Raw genomic sequence first — 20,457 nt, 5'->3', positions numbered from 1 at the left:
GTTGTCAAACGCGGATTTGTACCTGTTTTTGGAACTTGCCAAGTCAGTCGGAAAGGACGAAGCTGTAAGATGGCTTGCGAAAGAGATTATTCTCAAGAAGACTGGAGGTGATCGTAGTCGATCTGTTTCTCGCAGATCTAGCATACAGAGTATGCAGGATATTGCTGAAAACCTTTACTATGCAACACGGGCAGAATCGCCCTCATTCAAGGATGAACCAGAAGATACACTTTCACTGCGGGTGGGAAATACTGATCACTTCAAGATTAGTTCATGCAGAACAGAAAGCATGAAGTTTCCCGTTTGTTGCAGCCACTGTTTAACAGATAAGACATGATCACGTGAAGGCAAAGTCTTACCTCAGTATCTATGTCAAAATCCGCCTGTGTGGTGGACCTTTGTTGTACATTATCACACCTGTCATGATTGGTTGATCGTCGTCAGCATCTCATTGGACAAGAATTCTTCTATCATACTTCTATCCTTGCAAAATATGAGCGTCTCTGTCGTTTTAAAAAAGTTTTGATTACAAACCTCAAATTTATTCTTGGCGCATAGCATGGCCATTTTGTTGTAAACTGGTCAAAAAGCCAACTAGATCGATGATCAAAAACAAAGATTGCTCCTCTATCCCACGCTTTTCCCTTCATTGACGCATTAGACTAGCAGGAATCAAGAGTTTGCATTTGAAAATATGTCTAGAAGCAGCACTTCTATTCATCAAGAGTCGGACGAGTTGCACTCAGGTAAAAGAAACAACAAGATTAAAAGTTCATCGTCCATCCTGTGGCAAGATTTGGTAATGCCAGGTGAATCATGCATGCAGTTAAGGAGATAACAATAGTGCTCTAAATCTCAGTTTGTGGCCATACGAGACAAAACAAAACAATCCTTTAATCGGAAAAGAAGAATAAACAGAAAACAGGAACCGAATCAACCCACTTCTGCTCACGCTGCGAATATGGCGTTTTGAGTTTTTGGCTCCAAAAAGAAAATACGACAACACAAACCTGTTTTGCGGATTTGGATCGGAGCATCTTAAAGATAGAATGGTTGATGCTGACACATATGGTCTTTGACATCAACCAGCCTCGAAGTTAGGGTATGTGCCACCCTCGAGCTTTCAAGGTGATGTTTGGAAAAAAAAATGATTTTCTGCCTGATCGTGTGCAAGAACGAAGTACCTAGCCACCTTCTTTGGTCAAGACTGCTGCCCTCGTCAGTATTCACGTTTCTCTCCTTGATCTTCCCATCAATTTATGACTATATCCATGATCCGAAACAAGCCACGTGGAGCAAACAAGGTTCTCCATGAGCATATTTCGCAAAGGAATATTAAGAGTCAAGTATCAAAGGGGTACGTTCTAGGTTCAAGTAACATGTCACGTTTTGCTCAACTATTTTTCGTACAGCAACGAACCAAATCTGCAGGTTCAAACAGTGGAAAGCATCTAAGTGTCTGCTCTCAAGAAAAATGCTTCACCATATCTCCTCCCTCCCTCACCGATCATGCTCCTTCTCTCCGCTGTCATCCTCCCTCCCTCCCTCCCTCCCTCCGTCCCTCCGTCCCTCCCTCCGTCCCTCCCTCCCTCCGTCCCTCCGTCCCTCCGTCCCTCCCTCCGTCCCTCCGTCCCTCCCTCCCTCCGTCCCTCCCTCCCTCCCTCCCTCCCTCCCTCCCTCCCTCCCTCCCTCCCTCCCTGTTTTATCCTCAAAAACATCAACAAAGCTGCCTGTTGACAACTCATTCCATTTTACTCAAAGTTGGTTTTAAATCAGGAGAGGGGGAATATCCGTTCGTTCCGAGTAGGGTGGGGTGGTACAGGTGACTGAAGGCGGGGTAGTGCAGTTCATGCACCTGATGGAGGAGAAGCAGGAGAGCGATGGGAATGGTTGGGAGGAAGATGAAAGCAGCAAGGTAGAAAACTGATCTCGTGAGTGCCAAAAGGGAAAGAATGCAGTAGGCGAAAGAAAACGCATCCCCCCCGCACGCACGCGCGCTCCCTCCTTCATCATTTCTCCCAAGGCGTAACTGAGAAATGTTGTCAACATTGGAATCATCAGGGCAGATCGTCCAAAGGATGAAGTTTTCTTTAGCGAACTTAAATCTCTGTTTGCCCGCTAGTCCAAGAACCTTGGTGTTGATAACCTTTGAAATTTGTAGCCCAATGCTTCTTTGCTTCTTTGTACGACACTTATTTGACGCGGTTTGTCCAGATCGCTGGGCCATGGTTTTGATTTAGAGGGGAGGCGCATCATGGCCAAATCTGATTTCGAGGAGACCCAGCAAGCACGGGGAAGTGCGGCAGATCAGGAGGGTGCGAGGGTACCAGTGTCTCTTGATCAACTTTCTCCGACGGATGGGCCCGGCGACGAACAAAGAAAGCACAAGAGGAGGCATGTGCAGAAAGCATGTGAAGCATGCAGAAAGTCCAAGGTGAAGTGCGATGATAGACGGCCATGCAGCTTCTGTGTGCGCAATGGAGATGCAGTGACCTGCCGGTCCTCCAGTTCAGACCCCAACGCTCCGAATGAGGACGAGAACTGGTACCTGAACGACCAAGAGAGCGCGTTCTTGCTGTCAAAGCCGAAGAGGAAACAGGTTTCGCGTGCATGTCTGCAGTGCCGTCGATCCAAAGTGAAATGTGATGAGTCGCGACCATGTGGGAGATGCAAGCGGTTGGGAAAGGGAGACTCGTGTTTGCAGTCGGCAGACTCGAGGGGCGATGAACTATCTCTTGCCGTTCGGAATGTGCGAGAGGAGGACAGTGGGGAGATTGAAAGGCCGATAGGGTGATAGCAACTCAGAGGTGTTCTATAATCTATTGACGGTCTTCGATCAGGTTCAGAGGAAATCTCTCCTTCGCTTACGACGAAAAGTTTTTGAAGCAGGAGTGCTTGCTTAGCGAAGTGATGAAAGACCGTGGTTGGGCGCATGGTGTTTTGAGGAGGTCAACGGACTCGTTGTTGGAGATCTACTGATCAAGTATGATGCAGGTGTTGGGAGTTTGGAACCTGTCAAAAGTCTTTGTTAGACATTTTTGCAAATCTTCCGCCTGATTTGGAAGCGGTCATGAGACGAGGATTGTCAGCTCTAGATGTACTCGTGAAAGAAAGAATGGTATGAATATGATTCCCGCTGGCTTTCGGAGCCATGTTGATGTTGAGCTCGTAGGCTGCTATGGCCAGGAAAGTGCCCAAAGAGATCACTCAACTCAGCGACGCATCCAAGATAAATTCTGACAGAGAGATCGTAGAAGATTTGGAAAACAAGATTTGGGAAAGCTCCGAGCATGCCGGAGTGTTGAGATTGAGGTGGAATCCGACATCGGATAAAAGGGACGATGTCTTCGTCTCTAACACTTTGGCAAAACTGAATGGCATGCACAAAGAGGTTAGCCGATCTTGACCTGAACGCGTCCAGAGGGTTTGAGTTGAGTGCTACAGGAAATGCTTGCTCGTCTTGCGAATCGCGAGGTTCCATTGCACATGTCACAGTTCGACTGGCTGTGCTACTGCATGGATGATGTACGCAAGGGAGCTTGTAACTCGCTCTGACTCTCATCTTCAGATACTTCGATCAAAGCAACATACATGCACGAGGTATGCAAGGTTTAGATGTATCGGTCCGACCTCGGGATATGCCTTGTGAGTGACTAGTGAGTACTTTGATCTGTCGTCTCCTCACCTGCTGCGAGCCAGGGTGCGACATGTCACCGAGAAGCAGTTTGATTGGTTAGGAAGGTCAGAAGCCATTCGACACTTTATGATAGTGGTAATAGATGGTCTACTTACCCTCCCTCATAGCTACTAATGCCTTGTCTGCAGTGTACGCCAGAAGAATACAATGCAAGACAAAAGATAGATCCAGCAACGTGCCGACCATTTGCTTATGATATGGGCGATTACCGAGACGGTGACACGCTGTTGAAGGACGCTCCCGAGGATGACATGGTGAGATTGAGAGGAGAAAGAATACCAGATGTTGATCTCATGGCAGCAAACTATCGCTTCCATGGTCAAGACAGATGCAGGACGACAAAAGTTGAGCCTGTTCGCCAAGGCGTTGGAAAAGAGGTTTGCGCCGCTGGTCGAGGCGGCGGAAGCTGTGCGAATGTCACGTGCCAAAGAGCAGCTCGCAACCTTCAGCTCAGGGGAGCCAGAACAACTGACAGGCGCTGCCAACAGGATCATGATGCCCCGGTCAGGCACCGAGGCCTTGAACACTGAATCTATCTCCCTCGCCTCCTCCTTGCAGCAGATTCGCGAGTCTTTCCTGAATTCAGGAGATAGAGGACAGGCGGATGCCGGTCCTTCTGCCTTCAGCACCGTGCAGGGTCGGATGCAGCCAGCTGTAGACATTCAGCCGCTTCCCTCTCGTTTGGTGGCGTTGCCGCCGCAGCCTCCGGTGCTTCAACCTTTTCTCGGGGCATTCCATGGGCTGTATGCGAATCAAGCTCGACTTTCAACGCTGATGCCCAACAATCGCTTCACCCACATCGAGGGAGAGGGAGAGAACCAGCATGGCGATATAGCTGCTGCTGCGGTAGCTACTGTGGCGGCGGCGGCTGCTGCGGCAGCGGCTGGTGGAGCCTCATCGTTTGGTGCGACAGGAGTAAGATCAGCCGGAGCTCCTACGTTTGGGATGCTGCCTACAGATTTTATCAACCCCTTCGACATATCCCGTCGTCCCTCGTTTCCCAAGTGAAGGCAACGCAAGTGTTAGTTTGAAACGAAAGGTAACAGGGGTAAGTTGTCAAATGTAAAAGTTCAATGGAGGCACCGAACTCTTGGTTTAAAGAAGTTTGAAAATAATCATTGAAACTAATCATCACTCCTTCACCTCAAGTATCATGCACTTGGAGAGAGGGAGGGAGGAAGAGAGTTTGCTGCTGATCTCTGCCGGGCTGAGGTTGGTGGTAACGATGATCTTGAATCCGTCTCGACTCTGTCAGGAGCTTCAGGGAAGCAAGACGCGATGGCATGATCCTACCACTGCTATGCCAGACTCCTTGTCCTGCTCACGGAAGAGCTTGTTCAGCCATTCCTTCCCGCACACGTCGAACACAGCCTTCGTCTTGAGACGGTTCTTTCCTGGCCCTTGCTCGCTGTCACCCTCCGTTCCACCTTCTCCTCCTTACCTTCGCTCGCCTTCCCTCCAAATCCACCGTAGACTTGCTCTTCGGCCTGCTCCTCAACCTGGAGCCAGTCGTTACGTGCAGGGCTGAGGAGGCTGAGCCCCTTACCTCCTCCACGTGGCAGTCGAAGAGGATTGAGGGAAAGAACTCGTCGGACTTGTACGCCTGTCAAGATCCATCAGCGACGAGATGAGGAGGAGATGGAGGAGACGACTTCAAGGTCGGGAGTAGAGTTGGACAGTCGGAGGACAAGCGTGTTCCCTTGCCACAGGTTACACTCCTCCTCTGGTCATGAGAGGAACCTGATTTGAGCGCTGCTACGAGTTTCTGCCTCATCTTCTCAAGGGCGCTCTGACAGAACCATGAGGGATGAAGCGGGTGTAAGAAGAAGCAGGAGCAGGAGCAGGAGCAGGAGCAGGAGCAGGAGCAGGAGCAGGAGCAGGAGCAGGAGCAGGAGCAGGAGCAGGAGCAGGAGCACGAGCACGAGCACGAGCAGACGAAACATTGACAGATGCGCATTAGCGGGGCATGCAATCCCTTCAGAAGAAAAGTCGATCGAGGTGGGAGAGGCGACTGACCTCAAGACCCTGTGAGCTCTTGGCAACGATGACAGATTTCATCTCAATGATCTTCCACGGCAGGTCAGGGTAGCCAGGCAAACACTGACAGCTCACGTTGCTGTTCTGAAAGGCGAAAAAGGTGTCGGTGTTCTCAGTGGGATCTGAGATGACGGGTATCTTGCCCTGGAGTAGAGAACACAAGATAAAGATTAACGGAACTCGATCCAACAACGAGACGAGAGTCAGGCAGGCAAACATGCAGACAGATCAAGTCGTGACGACAGACGAGACAACCTTCTCGTGAATGATGGAATCGAGAGTGTCGATGAGAGACTTGAGGTTGATACTCTTCGAATCAAACTGGACAAGGACAACTTCACTTGGACGGGAGCACGCAGGGCAGCAGCAAGAAACCTCTTGTTTCACTCTCAAAGCACTCCATTTCCCCTTACCCATCATCATCGTCAGTTCACATCCTCACCCGCGGCAAGTCAAAAACTTCTCACCTGCGGAAGCATCTCACTCTGCACATTCTTCTCATAGTTGTCTGGACCGAACGCGCACAGGTAAACGATCCCTGTCCCTTATCGTCAATTTTCGCCTCCATCCCCCAAAAGTCGCACGGAAGGATGGGAGAGACTCGGCGAGCGCTTCGTCCCAGTCCTTACAGGATGGCATCACCAAGGCAAGGAGAGGAGAGAGGCTCACCTTGTCTCCTACGTCCTTCTTCTCCTCCTTCCTAAAGATCTGCCCGTGCTTGTCAACCTCCTTGTGGGCGTTCGGATCCAAGACCCAGATCGGAAATGACTGAAGATAATATCATCCTGTAAGAATCCGCCTCCTCCTCCTCCTCCCTCCCTCTCTCTCTCCCTCCCTCCCTCCCTCCCTCCTCCTCCCTTCTTCCTCCAGACACCAAACTTCCTCTTCCTCAAACTTACCTTCTTGTACTCCTCCACCTGGCAGATCTTCTCTTTCCAGTTTGGGCTGCCAATAGTCGAAAGGTCGATTACCTGCCCCAAAGCCTGAGCATCTTGACAACGCAGCTACAAGTCACCAGAATCCCTCCTGCCTTCATCGCCTGCACCGCAAGTTTGCGAGCTGTCTCGACATGGTCGGCGAACTTGATCTGCATGGAAGGATGGGTCTGAGTGAAAGGTCTCCTCCTCCTGCCAGTCGTTCACCTTAGTAGCGATGACTCCCTTCACGAAAGGGGCAACGTCTAGCAACTGATTCTTGGGACTGGACGTTAGAAGTTTCTGCAGCTGTAACCTCAGACTGCGAGATCAACTCTTCGTGCTCTGACCTTCACTTCATCGTACCCCTGGTCCCCGCAGCACAACAGCAAAGGCACCTTCCCGGACTTCCAAAGCTTTGCAATCTACAGCAGAACTTGTCAAGCTCTCTTCTGGAGGCTTTGCGGAGGACAGAGAGAAAGGGAGGCAGGGGAGGCAGGGGAGGCAGGGGAGGCAGGGGAGGCAGAGGAGGGAGGGCAGGGCAGGGCAGGGCAGGGCAGGGAAGGGCAGGGCAGGGCAGGGAAGGGCAGGGCAGGGCAGGGCAGGGCAGGGCAGGGCAGGGCAGGGCAGGGCAGGGCAGGACGGTGAGGGGAGTGGAGGCAGGGCAGGGGATGCAGGGCAAGGGATGCGTAAACAGCCCATACAGCGTCATCCATATCGTCTTTGTAGCACGAGGGGAAGTTCTCGTAAGGATCCTCAGCCTCCTCTTGCTTGCCATCATCGACGAAGTCCTCCGGCCTTGTCCCCTGCATTTGGTACGTGGAGGTGTGTATGTACAGGTAGCACGTCCCTTGATTGTTCAGTGTCCTTATCCACCTCCCCTTGGAGTACTCTCCTGCAGGGGGAGCCGCCTTCCCCTTCAGCGCCTCCTTCGCTGCTGCTGATGTGCCATAGATCCACTTTTCGAACAAGGTAGTGTTGCTCTCCTTGCCAGCCTCGTCCGAGGGCTGCGATCCGGCGCTTCGCAGGACCTCCCCTGCCACCTGCGCAGGAGCGGATCAGTCATGAATGTGTTGGAGGGAGCAGGGGCAAACCTTCTCTGCTATGTGATCCTCCTTCGACCCACCGATACCTTTGGCGAAAGACTCTTCAGATGCTCCTCCTCCTCCTCCTCCTCCCACGCTCTTGCAGTACGCCATTAGCGCAGCCTCCAACTCCTCCTCCCCGAGCATCGCCATGGTGAATTCCTTTTGACCGTTGATGGTGGTTGAACAGACCGTTTCGAGCCGTTACGTCGGTTTGGGACATGATCCCGATGGCGCTGATAAATCGACTGAAGTCGCACCATCGCTCCTGCTCCTCCTCCTGCTCCTCCTCCTGCTCCTCCTGCTCCTCCTCCTCCTCCTCCTCCTCCTCCTCCTCCTCCTCCTGTGCATCGTCTGTATCCTGCTCGTCATCTCGAACCCTCGCAGGGTCGAGCCTTGGTGACGACCGTCAATGGGCTGCCGCAGGAGAAAGTTCGATCGACTTCAATGGATCATCTGCGAAGAGAAGCGGATCCGAAAGTTTTGACCGACGCTCATACCCGAAGATCTCTCGTCACCGGGGAATGCACCTCCACGATGTCACAACACGTCCAACAGACCTTGTGCTGCACACTACGAACATCCATTCAGCCGTCAAATCGAATATCTTGACTAAGAAACGAACATGCTGCTTTCAAACCATACCTGCGACTTTGTCGTTGTTAGCTGTGATGCACTGCATGCTTGTATCACCTGTACGTGGAGCGCCAGGTGATATTTTAGTTGAAAGTGCATTCTTTCGTGATGCAGACGGATGGTATGCAACGTGGGATGGGAAGCTTGTGGGGAATCCGATACAGCTCGACGTAGATCGAGTGACGCAGCGGATCAAGGGAGTAGACAAGGGAAATGTATATTGGTACTTCACAGCTCCTGCCAAGTTTCTCGGGGACAAGCGAGCGTTCATGAATGGAGTACTGCAGTATAACTTTGGTCACTACTTCTTCAATGGCGAGTTAAAGAACAACAGCAAGCAGGCTGATGTGATCATAGAGTCGAAGAAGAAGAAGATTCAACTCGGAGCAAGGTATGTGTACACCGGGGATTCAATGAACAGAGTGTACAACGTGACTTTCTCTGCGGAGCCTTTCCAGAAGTTTTGTAAGAGTGGGTCAAGTTCAAGCGTTTGCGCTGGGATGAACGACAGATGTCAGACCAACGAAGACTGCTGCGACAGGAACTGTGTTGGAGGGCCAGCAAGATGGTACAACCTGAAGACAGGCAAACCTGCCCAGAACTTTGAGATCCTTCAGGTCTTGACGAGCTTGAGCGGGTTGAAAATCCGAGCCGGATACTATGACGGGGTGGAGGAACGGTCTTGGTTGAAGAATCCTCTGGTCTTGGAAGGAGGTCTTGCCCCTCTCTCGCCGCCCTCCGAACAGTCAGCGAACGTGCAGCAAACTATAGGCACAGCAACTTGCTCGGCCGAGTTGAAGTCCAGGCTGACAGTAAGGCCGGCAGTGGCAACCACGACCTTCAACACGGACCTGATCCGACCTTGGCTAGAGTACATTGAGTTCCCCAGCATCCCGCAGATTTGCTCTGATGCATCCCTAGTGATCGAGGCCTCAGGGGACCTGCTGGGAGAGGACAAGTACGTCTCTGTCTACGGAGAGAAGGGGGAGGAGCTCGGAAGGCTGTTCGTTACTGCGAATGACTTCTCTGTAACTGCCAGTGCATGTGGCAACGACGGCTCGGGAGAGTGCTCAAACATTCCGAATGTGAACAGCACCAATGCCTCCATCTTCATGAAGGATGAGGTTGTTGAACCCTATGTCGTCACAGACGGGGTAGTCGTCCCTCGCTCCCTTATGTCTGTCTACTCCGCGGACCGCCGACTCAAGATCGGACTGGGTGTAGCTGCCTCAAACCTCGCTACAACCGTCAGGCTCGTTTCTGCTACCATCGAGTTCAGTGTTGGAGGGTGTTACTCCTACAGCGCCGTCCGCTTCCCCGGCATCGCCAGGGCCCCCGACCGAACCTCTGGATACTTCGAAACCCTCAGTATTCCCAAGGTGATCCCAGCTGCAGACGACGGGGCGATCACGATGAATGCTACTGGTGTCCTGCAGCCTGTGAACACTTGGGTCGGCGTCTATATCAACTCCTCCGCCTCCAGCCCGGGGAGCCCTTCCTCCCTCGTCGCTATGCTCTTCGCCGGAGCTGGGCAGGTGTTGGGCTCGGGTCCTGTAAGGAGCGTGACAGAATTTGAAACGAGTCGGATCTCTCGCAGTAACTTCCTCCTTATGGCTCAGGCTACGGCTGCTCAGTTCCACGCCAGGACCAAGATCGACGTCTTCCTGCGGGGAGAGCCCGATGCCAGCGGACACCCCGACCAGCTAGTCCTCAACGAGGCCTCCATCCTCTACCCCCCCCTCTCCTGCTCGGTGACCAGCCTCAAGGAGGGGATGGGGGTGCTCGGGCTCATGGGAAGGCCCATAGAGCGCGAGCTTCAGTACTGCGACGACTGGTGGGAGTGCTCCGCTGTTGGCCCGGCCAACAAGCGCAAGTTCATCTCAGTGGCCAAGTGCCGCACCGAGTGCTGGAGCTTCTCCTCCATGTCCGCCTCCCCCGGCGTCTGCTACCAGCCCTTCATCGCCGACGGCACGTGCGCCAACCCGGCAGAGGCTTGTGTCTGTAGCATAGAGGGGAGAGCTTCCTGCGTGGCCGGCCAGGCGAGGAAGCAGGCAGACGGCACTTGCTACTGCCGCAGCTCCAAGTCTTGCATCCGCTCTCCCATCAACGCAAGCTATCCGTTCTCCATCTCCACCAAGGGAATTCCTGCAAGTGACGTCACCATCTTCGTCGAAGCCACAGTCCCCTTCCCCTTCCGCAGCGATAACTGGCTGCGAGTCCGGCTGGGAGAAGGAGATATGCGAACCCTGGGGCACTTGTTCGGATCCCCTGACTGCAGCTGGCAGGTGAGAACAGCAGGAGAGAGGAGGGGAGAGAGGAGGAGGCAGAGAGTGTGAGAAGAGGGAGAGAGAGAGGAAGGGAAACAGGAGGGTCAACAGGAGAGACGATGGACGCATGAGCTGACTGCTGCTCCAGTGCAGAGACTCATACGACGGCTATGATTCAACGAAGCCTATCATCGACAGCGTCCGTCTCCCCTTCGAGCTGGCACGAGACGTTCTGTCGGACAACCTCCTTGAAATCCTCATCGAGATCGACGAGCCCCGGCAGGCGCTCAGGTGAGAGCTGAGAGGTAGAGATTGTAGGCTGCAGCAACTCTGAACTTTCCCTTCAGTTGTGCTCTTCACCCGCAGCATCCTCGCTGCTTCCCCTACCTCGACGCGGTTGGCTCTGAAGAACATGCTCGATCGAAGTTCCTCAGAGGATCGGGGTACACCTACCTGGTGGGGCCATTTTTTTCTTTTAGGGAAGCAGGAGCAGGAGCAAGGCCAGGAGCAGATGGGAGGCATGAGGGACTGTGGTAGGAGCAGGAGCAGGAGCAGGAGCAGGAGCAGGAGCAGGAGCAGGAGCAGGAGCAGGAGCAGGAGCAGGAGCAGGAGCAGGAGCAGGAGGATGAAGGACTTGTGTCTTATGTCGTGGTTCAGGCACAAAACATCAACTCCAGCCAGACCAGCATCGAGGTTTTGAATGCTTCAGTCGCGGGTATCGATCAAACGACAATCTGCAGAGACTGCGAGAGGTGAGCGGGAGGGTGAACGTGTTTGTGTTCCTCTGTCACACTCACTCGCAGCTTCTACGTGCTGGTGGAATCCGAGCTCATGCAAGTAGTGGCGTACGAGGGCAACAGCCTACAGGTCGTCCGGGGAGTTGGGAACTCTGTCCTCCAGGCTCACAGGTGAAGCTCTTCAGCATGAATGCGAGAGGGTCTGACAGCAGGCAGTATCGGGAGCTGCTTCTGCTCCAACCACAACACGACTTGCGAGGGGAGCTTGTCCGAGGTTGACTGCACGACGGTAACTCGACCAGTTTGCGTCCTCTTCTCACCTCAACTCTCCAGTACGGAGGCAGCTGGCAAGGAACAGTGGTGCAGGTGAAACTCTGACTCGGCCTTTGGCGGGCGAAGTGAAACGTACCCACAGCCCATCTACCCCTACATCCTACCAGCGCTCGCCAACGAAGGACAGGTGCGATGCAAATCCTTTCCTGTGCTCCTGCTCATGGCAGTGCAGTACATCTTGCGGTCAATCACTGTATCATACGGCGCACTGGACAACAACAGGTTCTAGAGCAACAGGATTTTTTCCAAACCACCTGTAAAGACAAAACTAACTGTGTCACCCCCTACATTCGGCTACACTGACAAGGGACTCTATGATATCAGACTAGAAAATGCAAGCCCACAACAAACGACCATCGCATCCTAAGGTTCAGCTCTCTGCATCGCAACGATCTTTAGAGCATCGACGTTGTACTCGGTGTCTCCCGGCTCGACGCGTATTGAGACCTGTAAAGAGGTCGTATGAGCAAGCAGCTCGCGTGAAGAAACGCTGTCAGCCATGGCACCTTGCGATTGTCTCCTGCTCTGTTTCCCGTCTTGCCTTCTGTCAGCACCTGCAAGGAGGATCAAGAAGAGGAGGAGATCTCAGCGACATCGCACCAGGGTCCAAACATTGTCCACCCCGCGAAACATTTGCAGGTGACCCTTGATGGTCAGCTTTGTCCTCCCATACCTTCAACCATCATCAATCTCTCAATGAGAAACCAAGGATAGAGAAGAACCATTCTTCCAACTCTTCTGATTTCTTGAAGATGCCGTCTGGAATGTTATCAGATGATCAAATCGCGGCAAAACTGCAAAGTTGGACAAGGTGGTGTGGAACAGCATGGAGTTGAAGAAGCTACAGCACAGGAGAAGCAATGAGTCTGCTCCAATTACCTCCTCCAAGAGAATCGGTTATCGACTTGTCGAAACATCCGAGCACAATGTTCTCATGGTGATCTTCCATAGTCCCGTTCGCCCTGTACCGCAGCAGGAGCAAGGCTCCACGTGAGTACCAGCAGGAGTTCACGATCACCTAGCTTGATAGAGTTGCATGCTGAGTTACCTGAGCTCATCTATCGCCTCCTTCAACGCCTGTCCAAGGGCTGTGCCAAGAAGCGACTGTCAGGCATTGCGGTTTGAGGGAAACAGTGATGTGGGGGATGAGACAGTTACGAGGGATGGAGAGGGAGAGCAGGAGGAGAGGAAGGATAGGAGGAGGAGGAGGAGGAGGAGGAGGAGGAGGAGGAGGAGGAGGAGGAGGAGGAGGAGGAGTCGGCGAGGTAGGAGGAGAAAGCTGCTTCACCGCATCCTTGATAGTGCTGCAGATTGACGCCGTCCTCTGCCATAGCAGCTGCCGTTGCACCCGTTACGGTCTCTTCTCACAGTTGCTTTCCGTTACAATTGGCCCCAGACTCTCGGGCCAGTCAGTCTCGGCCGGCCGCGGCCGCCAGTGACGCCGGGTCGGACGTCCGGTCCGACTGAGTCACCGTGGTCACGGTGGCACCGGGACCGGCCGGGCCGGGCGGCCGCCGGCTAAGCCACCAATGCCTGCCGAGTCTGCTCCGCTACGGCGCGCTTCGTCGAATTGCAGCGGCATTGATCGGACCCGGGCCGGTACACCGGGTAGTCGCTGCCCGCCGCAGGTGACGGTGGTTTATTAGTCAGCAACAAACTTCTCACTGCAAGACAGACTCTAACAAGGACCTAGAACAAGTTGTCAGTCGCACTGGTGACCAGAAGAGTCTTCGGAAAACCTTGTGGTCCGTTTACCCAAACCCATCACAGAGTCCATTCCTGGACACTCCCACAGTCAGAACTTTGTTCCTTGCCTCAACCCTACCCGCCACCTCCTTCGATCCTGACGAGGTAGGGCTGGATCCTGGGATCTTCAACCATGAGCCCTCCTGCAAGGAGGATCAGAGGCAGGGGACAGGGAGGACGACTGGTCGCGATCACCAGCACAGTGCAGCGTCATGTCATCCTTCACAATCTCTTCGATCACGTCGGAGGGGATTGAGCTACACACCCGTCAGAAGTCACTACTATCATCATCATCATCATCATCATCATCATCATCATCATCATCATTATCATCATCATAATCATCATCGCCATCATCATCATCATCATCGCCATCATCATCATCATCGCCATCATCATTGCCATCATCATCATCGCCATCATCATCATCATTATCATCACCACCACCACCATCACCACCACCACCACCACCACCATCACCATCACCATCACCATCATCATCATCATCATCATCATCATCATCATCATCAGCAGCAGCAGCATCTCCTACTTGAAAACTATCGTCGCCTTGTCAAGCGACGTAACCCGCTTCCCCGTCGCAACGTTGGTGACCGCTATCGCACCCACTGTGGAGGGAGGACTCCTTCCATACCCCGATATGAAAGACCTCGCCTCCTCCTGGTCCTCCGGCTTCTCGAGTATCCTTCCCTCATGCACAACCACCTTCGCAGCCTCAGTTGGTGACGCTGGTCAGGATGCGATCGAACCTGGTCGCTGGTCAGCAGCAGCGTGACTTTGCTCTCGTCCACTTGCTCGCTTCCGGTCCTGTTCGGGGAGCATGGCGCTTGTGAGCACCTCTCTCGCCAGACCTCCATCAAGATTCACCATTTCCCATCCTTGCAGTGACGCTGTAACAGCGCGTCTGCCTTGGCATTTGCCAGCGCCAGCACCAGCTTCTGGAGGAAGAGACGTGAGGAGGAGACGTTGAGAGGAGCAGGACAGGAGCATACTACCTCAGGATCTTCCGAGCGGATGGCCTTCTCGTCAATGTTGGCGGGAAGCATTCGTACTCCACTTCCATCTCCTTGAGCTGCTCGCCGTCAGTCTATTCTCGCCATGCTCACGACCAGCATGTCCCACCAGCAGCTGCCGCGTGAACGACTTGGATCCGAGCACAACATGGATGCTCGTTGGATTCTTCCACTTGACATCCAGCGAGGACTCAGCCTAGATGCGAGGAGGCGCCATGCTGCACGTCAGCCGCCGGCCATGAAGAAAAGCCTCTCACCGTCTGCCGAGGGTGGAACGTCTCGATCTTTGAGCACATGGAGCTGCTGCTTGTGGAAAGTCGCGTACGTGCCTGACTGGTGGGGATGGAGGAGAGGACAGGGCGAGTGAAGGCAGCGACCCTGCTGGAGCAGCTCAGGAGGGAGGGCATGAGCGAGAGCAGTATCATGCTGCTTGCGCGCATGCCGACCTGAGGCGAGGGATTTGAGGCGGGACAGAAAAAGTAAAAACGGAAATGTCCATCGGGCGCTCGCGGGGGCAGGAGACGCGACGAGGAGCGAGAGGAGGAGAGAGGTTGTAGAGCTGAAGGGAAGGGAGGGCGTGAGGAGGGGATAGTGGAGCAGAGCAGGGGGACGAGAGGAGAAGGTGGGAGGGGAGGGGAGGGGAGAGGAGAGTGGAGGAGAAGAGTGAGGAGGGAAGAGGAGCTCCGAGCCATGAAAGGAGCGATGTGCTCGTGCTGGTGAGACAGGAGTGAGCGGCAATCGAAAGAGTTCCTGGGAAGTCTGCCATCATGTGGAGCAAGCGGAAGAAAGACGGCAAAGCTGGAGGGAACGAGGTCGGGCAAATCGCTGCTCCTCCCTCAGATTCTGATACCTTGACATCCTTGACAGGCTCCTGACTCCCCTGCCAGCGTCAAGAGCTCTACCCCGGCCAAGGTTGGAACCCTCCTCTCCTTTTCGCATCCACTTCTTCTGCTCCGTCCCTCTTCCTCCCTTCCTCGCCGCCACTTCATCTGCTCCATTCCTCCTCCTCCCTTCCTCCTGTGCTCCTCCCTTCCTTCTCCCCTCCTCCCCTCCCGCTCATCGCCTGCAGGCGCCGTCGGCTGCTGAGTTTGCGCACTTCCGTGACCTCCTACAAGCCAAGTGCGATGAAGCTGACGACCTCCACAACAACCTCAGGCTGGCCAAGGACAGTCTGCGGTAGCGCCATGCTGCCCCGCGCTCCTTGCGCTGTTGACGTGGTTGTGCAGGCAGCTCTCAGAGGAGCTGGACCAGAAGAATACCAGATGCGAAGCTCTGGAGGAGGAGAATGGGAAGATGAAGAGCGAGAACGAGAAGCTGAATGCAGAGATTGAGGAGCTGCGAAGACAAGTTCGACAGCGCGATGAAGTGACGGACTTGCTCGAGGGGGAGGTGGCGGCGTTCCGTGAGAGCCTTCAGGTACGTCGCGCTCGGCGATGGATGAGGACCTGACGAGGATGTAGAGAAGAGAGCAAGTCATGCAGCAGGAGATCAAAAGGCTGCAGGAATCGTTGACAGGTGTGTGCAAGTGAGACTCGCTGTCACCCTGACGTCGCTGCAGCCACCCAGGAGGCTCTCAACGACCGAGATCGTAGGATGACAAGGATGATGACGAGTCTTGACGAAGGGGAAGCGCCGGTTGAACAAGGTCAGATGTCAAGTCGCAACACAACGACAAAATCGGGATTTCTGCTCTTGACCTTGCTCCAGGCCGGGTGCACATTATGAAGATCAACAATTTATTCACTGATAGTCAATAGATGGTACATGTCAATGTTGTCATACCTTGGAGACAGACAGAAGGGACTTCTTCACTTGGTGTAAACATTCTCTTACATCGCCTTGAGCGCGATCAAACGTCGGAAACTTTCTCATCTGTGTTGTATAACCTCCTCACCTCCAACGCGAGGGCCGTCGTGATGTCATCCTGTGCTCTGAGGTCGCGCAGAGCTTCATAGACATTCACGTCCTTGGCAGCAGCGACAGCTTTCTTCCTGAGGGAACGATCGGAGTGGAGCCACCAGAGTGCATGGATTGCATACTTCACAGTAAGAGCATCTCGATCGGACAGCATGTGAAGCACCATCTGGACGACTTCCTTCCGATCGCACACCCGCCTCCTCCCTTGATCCGTCTTGCACAGGCTCATCATGAGCAGCGTTGCGTACCTCCTCGACCTCAGCCCTCCTCCGTTCATAACCTTGATCAACTGAGGGAGAATCCTATCACACTCCTTGCAGACCGCTTCCTTCCTGTCTTGATCTTCACACAGGCTCGACAACCCCAGGAACACAAACGCTTGAGCTGACTCTTCTTGCTCCATCATCTCCAGCAGCCTTGACGTCGCTGGTCCCGAGCCCCTGTAGCTCTGCGCCTGCGCCATGGCATACAGGACGAACACCTGAGCAACGAGGTCCTGGTGAAAGAATCCCAACGTCGCTTCCCTTTCTGCCAGCTTCCTGACATCATCGTCCTGTTCCTTCTGCATGTTGGCAACTTGGATGTACAACTGCCTCTGCGTCCTCCTGTAGTACTCAACAGCTTCTTGGAGCTCTTGGAACGAATGCTGCTTGTCCACCAGTTGCATCTCCAGGATGCTAGTTTCCACCTTGGTGGAAGAGAGCTCTGACGAGCTCTGGGCCTGCTTCTCTTCCAGCTGCATGATTCTGAAGAAGCAGGAGATCAGACATGGAAGACAATGATGGCAGTAAAGCAACACCTCAGGTCTTTCTCTATCGATTCTTCCCTGAGCTGGGAGATCTCTTTCTTTGCCATATCGAGTTCTGTTTGTAGCTTGATCATCGACTCTTGCAGCTGCATGCACTCGATGGATCGCTCTTGGTACCTCTGCTCCAGCGAGCTGTAAGCCTGCTGATCAACGTCGCCACTGTCGTCCAAGTTTGGAAGCAGCATCGTTGTCAACATGGGCAGTGCAATTGTTCTGCTTCGATCACGGCCAGCGATACAACGATCTGGCCGCTACTTCGATCCTTGCTTGCGGCTCTTACACATCAAACCATCATCACTGCTGTTGTCCTTCGCGCCTCCCTCTTCCTCCACCTCGGCAGGTAGTGCATGCCTGCTGTTCAAATGCCAGAGCTCATTGTTGGATGACTACCCCTTCATTTTACCAGGAAAAAGATTACACTTCCGGGGTGGGTGATCGGCGGAATGGAGGCTGCGAGGAACATGGGATGGGATGGCGAAACGTGTAGAGGAGGAGGAGGAGGAGGAGGAGGAGGAGGAGGAGGAGGAGGGGAGACTCTAGGGACGCAGATGAGTAGGCAGGTGATGATGCAGAGCACGAGACATAACGACAGGAGCGAGTGGAGGCGGAGTTAGGCATGCGCATTCGGAGGATTGTGGTATTGTTGACCTTGAAAGACTCTCTCATCTTGCGACAGGTAACTTCAGACACATGGAGTTGTCTGAAGCCGACAGAAAGCTCTGGGCTCTCGGCTCACAGCAAGACGTCGACCAATTGCTTGCTCAGGACGTCCAGTTCCTCTGCTCCCAGAGCAGCAGAACGTGTCGTGATAGGAGCGGAGAGTTCAACAAGTGCCTTGATGCTGTGAAGGACCTGCAGCCACGGGGTTGCAACTCGATCGAGTACATTCAATCATCAGAGCAGACGACCGAGGCCTTCCATCGCAACTACGCTGCTCAAGGTCGGCCATGCATGATCTTGGGCTGCAGCCATGGGTGGAGGGCGAAGGAGCGGTGGAGAGGAGCGGAAGAGCTCGTCCGATGGTACGGGGACGTTGCTGTGAGGGTGACGGAGATCGCTGATGCCAAGACAAACGTTGCAAGACCGCTGAGAATCTCACTGTGATGCGAGGAAGGGGGATGGAGGAGAACTGACTGCGCTGTTTGAAGACGTCATTATGTGTCGTACGCTAGTCAAGATAGCGGAGGAGCGGAGTTCCCGTGGTATGGCTTCGATGACGACTTCGAGGGAGAGCGACGATGCTTGTGAGTTGGAGCGATGTTGAAAGTACCATGACAGCAAGGCAAACAGGCTGGAAGACTTTGAAGTACCGAAGTTGTTTCAGGAAGATTGTTATGAACTCAGTCAGGAAACACGACACATCTTCCCTAAGAATACCTTCTTCATCGTCGGGGGAGCGCGTACAGGGACCAACATGCATGTTGATCCCAATTGCACCTCAGCATGGAACACGCTGCTTTGTGGGAACAAGCGGCAAGAGCAGAGGGCAAGACTGTTAGTTGCTGACCTTGTTTGCCAGTTGGATCTTATTCCCTCCGATCTCTGACGACGAAGTTCTGAAGAGCCTTGGGATCGAGAAGAATTCCTACAAGAACAAGATGGTTCCTCCATGCATGTATCGATCGGATCCTTTTCATCTATATGTTGACGAGTCAAACAGATGGTGGTCGGAAATATACCCTAAGATTGTCAAAGTAGAAAATTTGCTGCATGAAGTGGCGATATCGCAATTCATGTTGAGGATTGACAGGAGGGACTTGGAAAGAAACTCGGGATGATCGAATGCATTCAGCGAGCCGGAGAGACCATCTTTGTGCGTACTTTGTATGTCATTCAGTGGTGTTGCTGTTGTTGATGGCGTTGCTGTTCATTCTGTTGTTGTTGACGACGATGACAATGACAATGACAATGACGATTATTATGCTCAGGTTCCCGAAGGCTGGTGGCATGCTGTTCTCAACTTAGATTTCACTGCAGCCATCACAGCAAACCCTCTCCTCCCGGCAACCTTGCCTCGAGGTTTTCCTGTTCCCCTCCCCCTCTTCCTCCCCCTCTTTCTTCTTTTACCCTCCTTCTCCTACCCTTCTTGATCGCCTCTCTTGTCCTCATTGTGTGGTCCAAGTTATTGTTGACATCTCAACAGTGTTGGAATCGATGAATTGGCCGAAAACTTTCTTGTGGAAGTTCGTCTTACAGGTCTGCAACCTTGAGCAACTGCCCGCAACTTGACCAGCCCGTACAGGCAGCTGAGCGATGGCCGGAGTTGAAGTCAGGAGGATGGGGAGGGAATGAGGAGGAGACTAGCAAGCTGCTGTCCTTCCTTGAAGGTACTACCTCGTCCTCCCTCTCCTCCCTTGCTCACCTACACACTCTCCTCGTCAGAGGCCCAGCAGAAACATGCCGACGGATACGATGAGTTCTCAGACTTGTCGTCGTGGTTGAGAAAGCTGGGGGACCTCCACCTGAAGCCTGTTCCTCCGCACGCTGTGGTTATCATCGACACTGACAGTGTGGTGATGGGAGAGGGAGGACGAGGACAGTTGTCATGGTCTTACAGTCTTTGTAGCTTGTCAAGAGGGGCAAAGGTGTCCTTCATTCGGATTCTTTGATGAACTTACAGGTATGGTTGCATGATCGTGAATGAAGTTGAAAACTTTTTTTTCAGAGGATCATCAAGGCAGTGAATGCAGAGATTGTTCCCTCAGGGCCATCGCGCACATCTCAAGCTTTGAGAGATGTAAAAACCCTGAGATCGCTGTGCGTTGTGATTCTTGTCATTGCAGGAACTTGCGAGTGTTCTTGCAAGGTGGGGGATAACGTTCAAAAGGTGGACAACAACAGCACCCCAGATGTCAAAATCATCTCAAGTGCGTCAACCCTGTTCCTTCCTCCTCCTCCTCCTCCTCCTCCTCCTCCTCCTCCTCCTCCTCCTCCTCCTCTGACGGATGTTGAAGATTCTTGACTTCGTATCCCGCCAATGTAACGACGACTGCCCGTGGGTGGTGATAGACGAGGAGGTGATAGTGCATCGTCGTCCAGGTGTTGTTCTCACCAACGAGCTCATGCAGGAGCTAGGAGAGGAGGGGCCAGATGCGTTGATGCTACACATCTTGTTGCGACAGCAGTGCATATCTACCAAGGATGGGATCACAGACCAGGTGGCTGCAGCGGCCGTCGAAAAGCTCCTGTCGTACATGGAGGACGAGTAAAGCACTTGTTTGTCTTTCATTCCTCAATCCTCTACTTGCG

At 53.4% G+C, this 20,457-nt stretch overlaps 8 protein-coding genes across 8 annotated transcripts in view; 5 read left to right on the top strand and 3 right to left on the bottom strand.

The window, feature by feature from the left end:
• GUITHDRAFT_150635 (hypothetical protein) overlaps nucleotides 1-543 on the top strand; it is a 691-nt gene extending 148 nt beyond the window's left edge. The window contains exon 1 of the mRNA XM_005839626.1: nucleotides 1-543. This exon is cut by the window's left edge and continues 148 nt beyond it. Within this exon, the coding sequence (XP_005839683.1) occupies nucleotides 1-337 (337 nt within the window). The 3' untranslated portion in view covers nucleotides 338-543.
• Nucleotides 544-2,254: 1,711 nt separating this feature from the next.
• Nucleotides 2,255-4,705, top strand: GUITHDRAFT_101860 (hypothetical protein; the record flags this gene model as incomplete). Its single annotated transcript, XM_005839625.1, has 9 exons — nucleotides 2,255-2,790; nucleotides 2,841-2,948; nucleotides 2,995-3,118; nucleotides 3,173-3,391; nucleotides 3,445-3,525; nucleotides 3,569-3,645; nucleotides 3,700-3,772; nucleotides 3,826-3,951; nucleotides 3,998-4,705. The coding sequence occupies 9 exons, from the start codon at nucleotides 2,255-2,257 to the stop codon at nucleotides 4,703-4,705; spliced, it is 2,052 nt and encodes a 683-aa protein (XP_005839682.1).
• A 72-nt stretch (nucleotides 4,706-4,777) lies between these two features.
• Nucleotides 4,778-7,847, bottom strand: GUITHDRAFT_161263 (hypothetical protein; the record flags this gene model as incomplete). The annotated part of the gene is made up of 19 exons (XM_005839624.1): nucleotides 4,778-4,945; nucleotides 4,991-5,097; nucleotides 5,139-5,196; nucleotides 5,244-5,300; nucleotides 5,350-5,396; nucleotides 5,438-5,486; nucleotides 5,714-5,764; nucleotides 5,810-5,878; nucleotides 5,990-6,055; nucleotides 6,110-6,142; nucleotides 6,202-6,272; nucleotides 6,319-6,358; nucleotides 6,404-6,502; nucleotides 6,634-6,705; nucleotides 6,750-6,821; nucleotides 6,877-6,951; nucleotides 6,999-7,073; nucleotides 7,353-7,691; nucleotides 7,743-7,847. The coding sequence occupies 19 exons, from the start codon at nucleotides 7,845-7,847 to the stop codon at nucleotides 4,829-4,831; spliced, it is 1,602 nt and encodes a 533-aa protein (XP_005839681.1). The 3' UTR covers nucleotides 4,778-4,828.
• Nucleotides 7,848-8,257: 410 nt separating this feature from the next.
• On the top strand, nucleotides 8,258-11,935 carry GUITHDRAFT_101858 (hypothetical protein; the record flags this gene model as incomplete). Its single annotated transcript, XM_005839623.1, has 9 exons — nucleotides 8,258-10,654; nucleotides 10,785-10,927; nucleotides 10,984-11,032; nucleotides 11,294-11,388; nucleotides 11,440-11,544; nucleotides 11,590-11,662; nucleotides 11,707-11,739; nucleotides 11,789-11,833; nucleotides 11,879-11,935. 9 exons carry the CDS (start codon nucleotides 8,258-8,260, stop codon nucleotides 11,933-11,935), a joined length of 2,997 nt encoding a protein of 998 aa, XP_005839680.1.
• Nucleotides 11,936-13,329: 1,394 nt separating this feature from the next.
• Nucleotides 13,330-14,915, bottom strand: GUITHDRAFT_92283 (hypothetical protein). The gene is made up of 10 exons (XM_005839622.1): nucleotides 14,741-14,915; nucleotides 14,593-14,679; nucleotides 14,466-14,542; nucleotides 14,338-14,408; nucleotides 14,220-14,277; nucleotides 14,003-14,175; nucleotides 13,648-13,709; nucleotides 13,539-13,595; nucleotides 13,446-13,485; nucleotides 13,330-13,395 (listed from the first exon to the last, which is right to left on the bottom strand). The coding sequence occupies exons 3-10, from the start codon at nucleotides 14,514-14,516 to the stop codon at nucleotides 13,368-13,370; spliced, it is 540 nt and encodes a 179-aa protein (XP_005839679.1). The 5' UTR covers nucleotides 14,517-14,542; nucleotides 14,593-14,679; nucleotides 14,741-14,915; the 3' UTR covers nucleotides 13,330-13,367.
• Nucleotides 14,916-15,093: 178 nt separating this feature from the next.
• Nucleotides 15,094-15,932, top strand: GUITHDRAFT_161261 (hypothetical protein; the record flags this gene model as incomplete). The annotated part of the gene is made up of 4 exons (XM_005839621.1): nucleotides 15,094-15,295; nucleotides 15,351-15,395; nucleotides 15,553-15,659; nucleotides 15,710-15,932. Exons 1-4 carry the CDS (start codon nucleotides 15,251-15,253, stop codon nucleotides 15,930-15,932), a joined length of 420 nt encoding a protein of 139 aa, XP_005839678.1. The 5' UTR covers nucleotides 15,094-15,250.
• A 400-nt stretch (nucleotides 15,933-16,332) lies between these two features.
• On the bottom strand, nucleotides 16,333-17,405 carry GUITHDRAFT_101855 (hypothetical protein; the record flags this gene model as incomplete). Its single annotated transcript, XM_005839620.1, has 2 exons — nucleotides 16,333-17,146; nucleotides 17,200-17,405. 2 exons carry the CDS (start codon nucleotides 17,403-17,405, stop codon nucleotides 16,333-16,335), a joined length of 1,020 nt encoding a protein of 339 aa, XP_005839677.1.
• Nucleotides 17,406-17,898: 493 nt separating this feature from the next.
• GUITHDRAFT_101854 (hypothetical protein) lies at nucleotides 17,899-20,417 on the top strand (the record flags this gene model as incomplete). Its single annotated transcript, XM_005839619.1, has 10 exons — nucleotides 17,899-18,308; nucleotides 18,357-18,410; nucleotides 18,728-18,823; nucleotides 19,046-19,227; nucleotides 19,352-19,404; nucleotides 19,451-19,535; nucleotides 19,591-19,721; nucleotides 19,775-19,828; nucleotides 19,874-20,035; nucleotides 20,163-20,417. 10 exons carry the CDS (start codon nucleotides 17,899-17,901, stop codon nucleotides 20,415-20,417), a joined length of 1,482 nt encoding a protein of 493 aa, XP_005839676.1.
• Nucleotides 20,418-20,457: the final 40 nt, after the last annotated feature.

The sequence above is a fragment of the Guillardia theta genome (genome assembly GCF_000315625.1).
Source record: "Guillardia theta CCMP2712 unplaced genomic scaffold GUITHscaffold_8, whole genome shotgun sequence".
NCBI classification, from domain to species: domain Eukaryota; class Cryptophyceae; order Pyrenomonadales; family Geminigeraceae; genus Guillardia; species Guillardia theta.
The sequence above is the reverse complement of the archived record's forward strand: the minus strand, read 5'-3'. Positions and strand labels throughout refer to the sequence as shown.